This window comes from Lipotes vexillifer, unplaced genomic scaffold, assembly GCF_000442215.2.
Source record: "Lipotes vexillifer unplaced genomic scaffold, Lipotes_vexillifer_v1.1 scaffold90, whole genome shotgun sequence".
Classification (NCBI taxonomy): domain Eukaryota; kingdom Metazoa; phylum Chordata; class Mammalia; order Artiodactyla; family Lipotidae; genus Lipotes; species Lipotes vexillifer.
The window spans coordinates 1,689,751-1,701,813 of record NW_006782310.1 but is presented as its reverse complement, the minus strand read 5'-3'; the positions used below and the strand labels follow the sequence as shown (position 1 = coordinate 1,701,813).

At 36.4% G+C, this 12,063-nt stretch overlaps 1 protein-coding gene across 1 annotated transcript in view; it reads left to right on the top strand.

The window, feature by feature from the left end:
* Positions 1-12,063, top strand: part of KLHL14 (kelch like family member 14) — a 103,205-nt gene that overhangs the window by 87,810 nt on the left and 3,332 nt on the right. Inside the window, exons 6-8 of the mRNA XM_007455170.1 lie at positions 7,093-7,283; positions 7,365-7,523; positions 10,306-10,463. Coding sequence (XP_007455232.1) covers positions 7,093-7,283; positions 7,365-7,523; positions 10,306-10,463 — 508 coding nt within the window. The remainder of the gene's footprint in view (positions 1-7,092; positions 7,284-7,364; positions 7,524-10,305; positions 10,464-12,063) is intronic.

Genomic DNA, 12,063 nt, shown 5'->3' with positions numbered 1-12,063 from the left:
ACCTGGCCTGGCCAACTTAGACTAACTGCCTTATTAACTCAATGGAAAAAATAATCAAATAAGTCAATTATTTGTCCCAATGGAGGAAGAAAAAATTGGTATGACTTGTCTTCCTTTTTTTGTTACTAGTTAAAGTTCACTTTTTTATTGAAGTATAGTTTCTATACAATATAAGTGGACAATATAATGATTCACAATTTTTAAAGGTTATACTCCATTTATAGTTATAAAATATTGGCTATATTCCCTATGTTGTACAATATATTCTTGTAACTTACTTTATACCTAATAGTTGGTACCTCTTAATCCCCTACCCCTATCTTGCCCCTCCCCTCTTCCCTCTTCCAATTGGTAACCACTAGCTGGTTCTCTATATCTGTGAGTCTGCTGCTTTTTTGTTATATTCAATAGTTTGTTGTATTTTTTGGATTCCACATATACATGATATCATACAGTATTTTTCTCTGTCTGACTTATTTCACTTAGCATAATGCTCTCCATGACTTGTCTTCCTTTTCCACGTTGAATTGGGGGGTTTTTTTGACAAGCAGAGCTACAGTTTCACTGGCTCTTCCACTCTTCTTAGTTACAATATATTTAAATCTTATCATTGAAATATAAAACACCATTCTCACAATGATATGTATATACTTTGATGCAGAAATTTCAATATTGAAGTTTTCAGGTCTCACAATCTCAAATTCATTGCATTTACCTCCTCAAATATCTCCCCATCATACATTCAAAAACAGTTGATTTGTTAGCTTACAAAAAAAAGAGTTTTGCAAAGTGTCCTCTCATTTTTAATGTATTCAGTGTTTATCTCACCCAGTTCTCCTAGTATCAAAGGACAATAAAAGGCAACTATATTTATACATATTCAGTTCTCCTGACTGTTACTTAGGCAGGACACCATGTCTTAATATGCACATGTAAATTCACATACTAAAGTTTGAACACTTGGTTCTTTTCAAATAATATCTCAACATCCTCTTGAGCAAATTTTCCAATATAATAGTAACGATAAGCTGCAACCTGTTTCCTCTTCTCGATTGGACTAAGAAATCATTTTCTTTCTTGTTTCCTTCCTAACCTTAACATCTCCTTCTTTAAACATTTAATAAGATTACACTGAGATCAAGTTAAATCCTTAATCATAAATTCAAAGTTAAAAAGAAATTTTCAGATCATACCATTCCTCAAAAAGGTACATTACTACAGAAAGAGAGTATGAATCTCTGTTATAAAGAAACAATATCTAACTTCCCATCCCATATAAGCATATTAAAACTCTCAGGAGACTAAAAGCTATACACTGAAAATGATGAGGCACAATATAGTCTAAGGACCATAGACACTGTTAGGAATGTCTAGTTGCAAGGTACCTCAAGAAATTATTCTGAGTCAATTAATATCCTGACAAACTTCTCAATCCTCCTGTTGTGTATACATGTATATATAAAAGCCTCTCCTGATGTCTTTCTCCAAAGTACCTTGTTTCTCTCCTTTGGGGGTTATTTTCTAGTTGCTGTTATTGTAGCTGCATCACTTTACCTTTTAATCAAAACCATTCCAAAAAATTTTGTTAAAAAAACATTTTAAAAATACACATCAATAACATGTTTGAAATGTCAGCATCTCATCACTATGGTTGCCTTTGCTGGGGGCTGTTCACCACGATAATTAACCTTCACGCCTTGGGTTTGGGAGGCATAACTCACGTCACGGTCAATTATCTCACTGTAGAGCCCCTAAGGATGAGAAGTATTGCTGCAAAACCTAATTAGTAATTTTTTAAAATGTGTATTGTTTACTTGATATTCTATAATGACTTCCTCTGAGGCATTATGGCCTATCATGGCAGGGTCCTACTTAGACAATTTTTAGCAGCTCATTGACCTGATAAAAAGACCTGCCATGGTCTGTCGGCGCCTGGCAGCCACCGTTGACAGGATGGACTGTTTAACGTTTCTTTCGAAGTCATTATGGTATATCATGTCAGGTCCCTAGTAAAAGAAGTTTTTTTTTAGATTTAGAACAATCAACTCGATAGACCAAATAAAGAGCTCCTTCCAGAGCTGAATGGGAAAAGGCAGATCTCACAAATGCCCAGTCAATCTTCTAGCTCCATATCTCCTATGGGTTGGTTGACCTAGGCAGCAATCCATAACTGAAAATGAAATTTTTCTGTCATTGCCAAGCTTCCATTCAACATAGCAAGTACAGTTAAGCTACCAGCATGGTTTAATTGGTGATTAAACAAAGAAGGGGAAAAAAACTAAAATATATGAAATACTCTTCAGATCAGAAAAGAGGTTTCTTGAGACATTTAGTTGAGTTAATTTTGCATTGTATAGGTCATGAGTCAGACTCACCAGAAGTTTCCCACCTCCCTCCTTCCATTAGCTGCTGCCTAACTGCTGAGAAGTTACCAAACTGATTGAGAATAATAGAAACACATTGAAAGCCACCTCTGGGGTCACCCACTCTTACAGAGCTGGCTGGGCAAATTCCTAGGATTATCTTACCTAATTAGAGCTTCCAAAAGAATATAATAAAAGTGCAGAACACCCTCCCAGTTCAGCAGAGAAATGGGCACGTGACCTCCAGGCTCACTCAACCATAGGTCAACTCATGAATTGTATGCCTGCTGCTTATGAGGTTACTGACAGAAGTGATTAGACAAAAGTACAAAGATAAGTGTAAAACTGATGAGTTGTTTTGGTCTCAGATTTAGGATTTGATTCTTCAGTAAGAAGAGGGCAAAAATGAACACTTGGATCAATAAAAATGCTTTGGTGACTTTAATGTTGTTTTCAAAAAAAGTAGACATTTTAGGTATTACTCTTGTGGAGATATTACCCCCTAGCTAGTCTTGGAAACAGAAAAGAAAAAGAAGGGAGGGAAGGAGAGAGAGAAAAAGCCATTTGGAGAGCACCAGTAACAAAGTTTAAGTTTCACAGACTAGGTGAAAAGCTGGAAGCAAATACAACAAAGATGTTTCCAAATTTAAATACTATGTTTCTAGCAGCCTTACAAGAAACAACGGGAGACAATATTGTGTTTTAAAAAATCTGTTGTTTTTAACCTGATGGTAGAAGTCAAAAGTTGAAACTGAGATACAGTCTCAGTTTTCTGACCTAAGTGTCAGAAAGAACACAGGTTCAAAGTATATTTGTAGAGGTCATTGGTAGTCTTTTTAACCTTATCTCAATTCATTGAATATCCTCTCTGGCATTGGGACGGGGGGTGGAGGGGTGGAGGAGGGAGAGAAGAACAATTTGTAATACAAATAGTGTAATTCCATTAAAAAATCTTCAATAATCTTGAGCTTCCTTTTTCCCCAAAATAAAACAGCCTAATCAGGTGTGCTTTTCATGTGGGTAGGTGGGGCAGGGAGCATTCCCAGGAGAGACCTGGTAAGGTAAAATTTTAGCCTCGAGCAAATGTTCACAGTTGCTGATAGACCATTAACTATCCAGTGTTTCTATAATGCATTTCGTGAATTCTCACTTTGGGCATGCAAGGGAATAAGTCAGAGACTCAGAACCTTCGCTATTAAAATTTCTGCATAAAAATGCACTTTTAGTCAGGAAGTGAAACCTACTGATTTTTTTTCCCTCCGTTCAGAACCTAACAGTGACACTGTGTGGATAAAGCTAGGAGTACATGGAGCATCAGATTAGGAACGCCTGGGCTAAAAATAGAGAGTTCCGACAGGCTCCCTCGGGTTAAGAGAGGAAGGAAGGAACCAGAACAGAAAGAGTGAGAAAACTGAACTTCAGACAAGATAAAAGGAGCTCACACTGCCAAAAGATGATCTTTCTCTTATTCTCCACTATCTAAACTTCATTAAATAGAGGATTTTCATACTTGTCATGACTAACATTTTTCTCTTCTAAACCAGAATATAGTACATAATGCCTAGAAGAACTCAGAATATAGTATGTTACCCACATGGTCCAAACTATGGGATTGGCCCACTAAAGATGGCCTATTAGTAAAATTAGTAAACTAATTATTTCAGACGCTCCAAAACCTGTCATAGAATCATATGGAAGAGGGATACTGACCTACCCTGGTGTCAGTGATGCAAAGAAATATCTGTGTTACTTTAGTACAGATTTTTGTAGACATGACTCGGTCTTTTCAATCAAATATTTTAACTTGAGAAGGTAAAAGCGCTAGTAAAATAACCTTGACCTATCATATTCAATAAGAGAGCAATTGAAATCTGGTTAGAGAAATGGAAGGAACCAGTGGTCCATCTGTGTGCACTTAATTTTGCTATTGTTATTAAACCTAATTTTATATTTAGATGAGTTTTTACTTCTTTACACCAGGAAATCCCAAATTTTTTAGGTTATTAATCCCCTTGATAATATGATTAAAAACTTCCCCCCAAAATCTTTCTCCAAACATATTCCAAAAAATGCACACACACACACACACACACACACACACACACACACACACATATATAATATATGACATTTTATTTAAAAATTCTTTTTACAATTTCAGAGCTTCATATATCCCTCAGAAGACATGGGCCCAGGATAACAACAACCCTTATTTAATGAAATCTATCTCACTTGCTCTTTATTCTCCTTCCTACTTTTATCTTTCTCTCATTTTCCTTTCATCATCTTTCTTTGTTTTGCACAGCACATATTTCTTTCAAAACCATCAAGAAAATATAGGAAAAAAAAACATAGCCAAAATATTACTCTCAAACTATCAATGATGCTAACAATTCTAGGACTATACAGAAAAACTGAACCTTAGCATCTAGCAATCCCACTTTCACATATACTGTATCCAAAGGAACCAAAATCAGTAACTTGAAGAGATATCTGCACTCCCATGTTCATTTCAGCATTATTCACAAGAGCCAAGATATGGAAACAACCTAAGTGTCTGTTGACAGATAAATAGATAAAGAAAATGTGGTGAATATATATAATGGAATATTATTCTGCCATAAAAAAGAAGGAAATCCTGCCATTTGCATGACAAACATGGATGAGACTGAAGGTGATCATGCTAAGTGAAATGCCAGACTGAGAAAGACAAATACTGTTTGATATCACTTATATGTGGAATCTTATTTTAAAAGTCAAACTTAAAGAAATAGATTAGAATGGTGGTTACCAGGGGATAAGGGTGGGGGAAATGGGGAGAGATTGGTCAAAGGGTACACACTTTCAATTATAAGATAAGTAAATGCTGAGGATCTAATGTACAGCATGGTAACTATAGTTAATAATACTGTATTGTTTACTTTAAATTTGCTGAGAGAGTAGATCTTAAGTGTTCTCACAAGAAAAAAAGTTACTACATGAGCTGGTGGATGTGTTAATTAATTTGATTGTGAAAATCATTTTACAGTGTATGCACAAATCAAATCATCACATCGTACCTTTTACGTGTATTACAGTGTTGTCAATTATACGTCAGTAAAGCTGGAAAAAATAAAATAAAACTGCATATATCACCATCCATAACATATGCCATACATTTATGGTATAAATTATATAAAAACACTAAAAGAATTTAGTCATCACTTAAAATACTATTCGGAAAAGTTTATATGCAAACATCTTGATAGCTGATTTTTAAAACCTTTTTATCCAAATAATATCAACCGATAGCTCCTGAGCATGAACAAAATGTTGGACACTATGACAAACACTTTACGCATGTGTTCACAAATAAGCCCATGAGGAAGGTACCATCATAATCTCTATGTTACAGATGAGCAGTCTGAGGCTGAGGGGGTTAAGTGACGTGTCAAAGCCCACACACCCAATAAGTCGTATAGCCGGGCAATATGATTCCAGAGAACAGACTGTTCATCAAGATGCTATATACTGCTTCCCAGAGGTTTTGACACTTAGTAAACACAACTTGGAAAATCTCCGAACAATGTAGGTTTACGTGATTTAAAACCTCTAGGGCTCCTCATTTTGCTGTTGACATTGCCCAAGAGTCTTGGCATCAATTTTTATAAAGACCATTAATTCAATAAACATAAATTATTTTCTCTGAGGGGCTTGGCACTTTACGATTGTACTTTTTCCGGTATTGAACCATATGTTATCCTTATGAAGTATATTATTCCAGTAGCATGAATGAGAAAAAAAGAAGCAAAAGGTCAAGGACTTGCTTAAGATTTCAACCTAGTCATCCTAACTCCAATTCTTTGAGTCCTCTTCCAACCTCTTTTCTCCCTCGGCTCTCATATATTATTAGTAACTAAGCCTTACACCCTCCTTTAAAATATCTTGCATCACCTCTTTTCATGTCTTCTACTAAAATTGTAATTCAGGTCCTCAATCTCTCACTCCTAGATTATATTCTCCCTCAGAACTGGCCTCCCTGTCTCCAGCCCTTTCAACACAGCATGCATGTCTTTTGCCTTTGATGGCAGGTGGGATAACTTAATAAATAGTCTCTCTTGAAAAGAGACTTTAAAATATCCTTATAGGTTCGTGAGAATCAACACCAAAAGCTACATAGATGAAGTTCCTAATATGGGTTATGTAAGAGCAAGATCTCAACACTATATTCAGTTGAAAAAGTTTCTCTATTTGCAGTCGTACTGGGAGGAAAAAAGAAAAAAATGATAATTGAAGAAAAATTTTGATGATGGTAGTTCTCTTATAAATTGGGAACAATGACCCTTGAAGGACCATAAAGAAAGTGAATGTCAAGATAATTTATTATTGTTGCATTATCTACCTCATTTTTCACTTTGTTTTATTGAGCTGTGATATCCTTACAAGGTACCAAATATCCCAAACATTAGTGAACACTTTAACAGTGTATAAAAAGCAAGATAAAAAGAGCTGAAACAAAGAGTTCGTGAATTTCTCCTCTACTGTGACTTTAGTATCCATAATCTTAACCAGCATGGGCACTGCAGATGGTTGCTGTACGAGGTCTCAGATTTAGAAGGGAGCTATATGTGTAATTTCCAAAGGTCTGCACCCCTTTCTGAAGCAGGCTGTCCTCGCTTCCCATGACTGACTGGGCTCCTTTTGTGATTTACATTGGGGTTGTTTTGTTTTTTGGTTTTTTTAATTGTAGAAGAGCCAGCTTCTACGCATGTCGGTTGGACAAACATTTATACGTTATTGGTGGACGGAATGAAACTGGCTACTTGTCCAGCGTGGAGTGCTATAATCTAGAAACAAATGAATGGCGTTATGTGTCCCCTTTGCCACAGCCTCTGGCAGCTCATGCGGGAGCAGTGCACAATGGGAAAATATACATTTCAGGCAAGTCATTCATCCACTTTGTGTTACAAAGTTCAGTTCCAAGGCATTTTCTTGACTTGTGTGTCAATGCTTAATTCACAGGGGGTGTACACAATGGAGAATATGTCCCATGGCTATATTGCTATGACCCCGTCATGGATGTCTGGGCTCGAAAACAAGATATGAACACAAAACGCGCCATCCACACTTTGGCTGTAATGAATGATCGCTTGTATGCAATTGGAGGAAATCATTTGAAAGGTGTTTTTTTTTTTTTTTTTTAATCACAATAACATTTGCATCTCATGTTTCTTGTTAAGGGGGTTTCTCGTTAGATAATCATAGTTAACCAAGTAAAAAGGTTGACCAAATAAAATCTACTCTTTGCAAATTAGCAGTACCCTTGGGCAAGCACTTATTTTGGCTCTCCTGCAGATAGGATTATTTTAAAGTTACCACATACATTAAAGAAATGAATAATGATGTCTACAGAAAATTTTAAAAACTAGAGCATTAATAACTGAAAAGCACAAACAATTTGTTGTAACAATGAATTCAGTAAAATAAATTATTCCTTATCACCAAAATGATAGTAGTGGATTTTTTCCAGAAAATTGTTTTTGTAATAATCATAAAGAACTTTAGTCAGAGAAGCACAAAGAAGCGTGTATGTGATTTTTCTTAAAGAAAACAGTAGAATTTCATGTCTAAATTTAGAATTATTTCTTTGAAGAATTGAATATCAAACCATCTATGATTCTCAGATTCTTTCCATTTGCTTTTTTAATCAGTAACATTTAAAGCATAGTCTTTTTAGAGCCATATTTTGGCTTGTTTCGCTCCTCGTGTATGTATGTGACTGTAGCTTGTGTGCATGTGTGTAACACTGAATTTGACAGGAAAGCGGAGAGACCTGTGATACTGAGAACATTATTGAACTGCTTTGAGCTTCCATTTTCTCATCTGAAAATGAAGAAGGTGGTCAAGTTCTCTAAAATCTCTTCCAGCTCTGACTGTCCATGATCTTTGAAATTGAACAAAATGAGAAACAGGCCATCTGGGTATGGCACATAAGGCGATTCTGTGCATTTATTTTCCAATCATATACCCATCTTAAACCATGAGTTAGATATAGACATTTTTTCTCTTTTTCATAATACATATTTACCCCTAAATGTAATAAATACTGGACAAGTGTAATTTTTAAGTAAGTATTTCCAAGTTCATATTCAATCAGAAATGTCAGTATTCTGGTCTAGATCTGCTTCTCACCTTAGAGGTCTCCTCAGTGGAAGGGAATTTATCTTTACTGCTTCAGACTCTTCCCTTTTCATTCTTTTTTGCTTTCACTGGTGCCCTTTCATTTCAATCCATACACCATTCATTCCTTTACATCAACGTATTTTACATTAACTTTGTGGTTTTCTGCATTAAAATATGACTTCTACTAACTTCTTTTGCACAAGAATGCCTAATAGTTTAGGAACTTTTAGTATTTAAGGTTATACTTGGACAGAAAAGACTTAGGTAATGACAACCTAGATGAAAAATAGCACATGCACATCAGAATTAGGTTAGCTCAGGAAGACATTGTGAAAGGAGGAAAGAGTATGGATTTTGCATCTAAGCCTGGGTCTGAATCCCAGCTATGTACTTAGAGTTGTGTGATCTTACTCTAGACATTTACCTCATGTCTGTAAAAAAGGGGTAGTTATCCTTTCCTTGGTAATTGTGAGGGTTATAGTCAACGTATGTACTCGGTACAGAGAAGGCACACATATCCTCATAGATGCCACTAGGGAAACTTGCCCAAATCCCCATTTCATATAAATGGCTTCAACAATTATCATCAAACTCTTAATGTTAAAGGAAAGGATTACATCACAGGGTCACAGTAAGCACATTGCTCTGTTGCTCCCTTATGTGATTTATTTTATGTAAAAAGTTAGTGGTCTGAAATTGTCTGTCCACCACTTTAAGAGTGAAAATTTTTCTGATTTTTGGTCTATCTCTTTAATTACTTTGAAGAGACCAGTATGTTGACTAATTTACCATATGTGTTGTGATTGTCAGCTAGCAAACATCCATAGCATGTGTTTAACCATTAAAAAAAAAAAAAAATCCTTAAGGGTTTGGTCTGCTCGGTGACCCTGAAGCTCCCATTAAGGATTTTTCACTCCCTAAATGAAAGGCAGGGCTTCAGTGGAGTCTGGGGAAATGAGTTGTTCTCTGCAACCTAGTTACTGCTCCAGCCACTGAGAAATTTTATCAAAAGTGCGAAAAGTCTTTCAGAGGACGATAGCCCCCTACTCTAAACCTGGATCCTTAGTAGATACCGGAAACCATTCACATTATCACAGCTGTTATATAGTCAGACTGTAAAGAAAAGAAAAAAAGTAAAAGATTTTGAGAGAAATGAATATTCACTTAAGAAAAGCAATAAAGTTTAGTCTGTAAAATTGTGACCTTTGAAGTCTGTTCACCCGGATTCAAATCTCAGCCTATCTAATAGCTGTATGACTAACTCAGGTCATTAACTCCCTCTGTTCCTCAGTTTCTCCTCTATAAAATGAATATAATGGTATCTATAGGATGCTTGAGGGGGTTAAATGAGCTCCTTTATACAAAGCACTTAGAAAACAACCAGCTTATTGTAAGCAGTCTATAAAATGCTTGCTTTAGCTATTACCATTTTAAACCTTTTTTAATAAGGTTTAAATAAACCTTTATTGATACTCCAAGGTAAATCAGCTTTTACCAATGACATCTAGCCAGGCATTTTTGCTTTAAAGTAATCCAAAGCATCCAGGGTTGGAGTGTCGGTGGCGAGGGGGGAGTGGGGGGGGGAGGGTTGTTTGTCTGTTTGTTTCTTAGGTCTTTCTGACATGTCTCCCAATTTCACCAGTCAGCTTATACACGTGTCTCTTTAAAGACACAATTATCTACTTCTTGGCCCTAGTCCTTTTGCAAAAAGAAGCCCTAGCCTTAAATTGGGACCCTGAGAGTTTATTCTTTGGTGATTCCATTTTGCTATGTCACTTAGGTTTCTCCCACCTCGATGTAATGCTCGTGGAATGCTATGACCCAAAAGGTGACCAGTGGAATATTCTCCAGACTCCCATTTTGGAGGGTCGCAGTGGTCCTGGCTGTGCAGTGCTAGATGACAGCATTTACCTTGTGGGAGGCTACAGCTGGAGTATGGTAAGTGTCCACATTTACCTCCTCCTCCTTTTTATTTGTGCTTCCTTTCTGTTTCTCTCCAAATGTGTTACCACCCACACAAGTACCTTTTAAGAGTAACATGTTTATATGCACGCAGTAAATTGCTTTAAGCTGTAGAATAGACTCAGTGCGGTTGCAGTGCGGTCACTGTGCGGTCGCTGTAGAGCTGTCTTGCTATCTGGTCAGTTGTATCCGGTAGCTCTCTGCTCCCCTCCCACCCCCATGCTTTCCAACTAAAAGTCAGACTGAAGTGGTTTTTACAAATGTTCTATTAAAACTGTTTGAATGGGAGAGTGAAAAGTTTCTGACCAGCTAAGCATAAAAAATGGAAATTAATTGTTCAGTTACCCACAAATTCTATTTAGGATTATGTAATTTGCCATTGCTTTCCACTTTCCCCTCGCTTTATGATGAAAATTTCTAAACATACACAAAAACTGAGGGTCCAATGGGCCCTTGTTAACGCACCATCCAACTCTGACATCCATCAGTGCTTTGCAGTACTTACTTCATCTATCCTCCCTTTAAAAAATTTTGGTTGAAGCAATTTGAAGCAAATTCTAGACATGTTATTTCACCCTAAATGCTTCAGTATTCCTCTAAAAAAAAAATCACTTGTTTATGTAAACACACTATCATTATCACACTCAGTAAAATTAACAATAATTCCTTTATATGCAATCCATTTTGAAGTTTATCCCATTGACTTGAATAAAAATGTATTTTTCAAATTGATATGTTCAAATCAGGATCCAAAAAGTCTCACTTGGGGGCTTCCCTGGTGGTGCAGTGGTTGAGAGCCCGCCTGCCGATGCAGGGGACACGGGTTCATGCCCCGGTCCGGGAAGATCCCACATGCCGCGGAGCGGCTGAGCCCGTGAGCCATGGCCGCTGAGCCTGCGCGTCCAGAGCCTGTGCTCCACAACGGGAGAGGCCACAACAGTGAGAGGCCCACGTACCGCAAAAAAAAAAAAAAGTCTCACTTGTATTTGGTTATTATAGCTCATACACCTCTTACAATCTGGAGAATTACTCCTGCCCCTCTTCTTGTCCCATGCCATTGTCTTGTTGAAAAAGCAAGGTCAGTTATGTTGTAGAATATCTGATACTCTCAAATTGCCTAATGATTTCCTATGTCGTCATTTAAAAATAGTCCTCTGTCTCCCTATTTCCTATAGGCTGGAAGCTAGAGATAAGGACTTAAGTTCAGCTTTTCTCTGTTTTAAATTTTTTTGTTATTTATGTACCATTTATTTATTTATCTATTTATTTATTTGTCTATTTATTTATTTTAGCGAGAACACGTAAGGAGGTGGCTGTGTAATTCAAATAACATCACATCAGAAGACACATAGGGTCTAATGGTCTACACAGTCACTTTTTAAATGATGACCATTCCTATATTTTCCTATTTATATGTGTTGGTTTTATAAGATTAATTTGGGATTTTAATAATATTAATTAGTTTTATTTCTTTTGCATCCAACAAGATTGTTATATAAAGTTTGGAGGAGCTTTAAAAAGCTATTAGTTATTTGGAAGTGAATGTGTATTGACATATATCACTAGCTATTGGTAC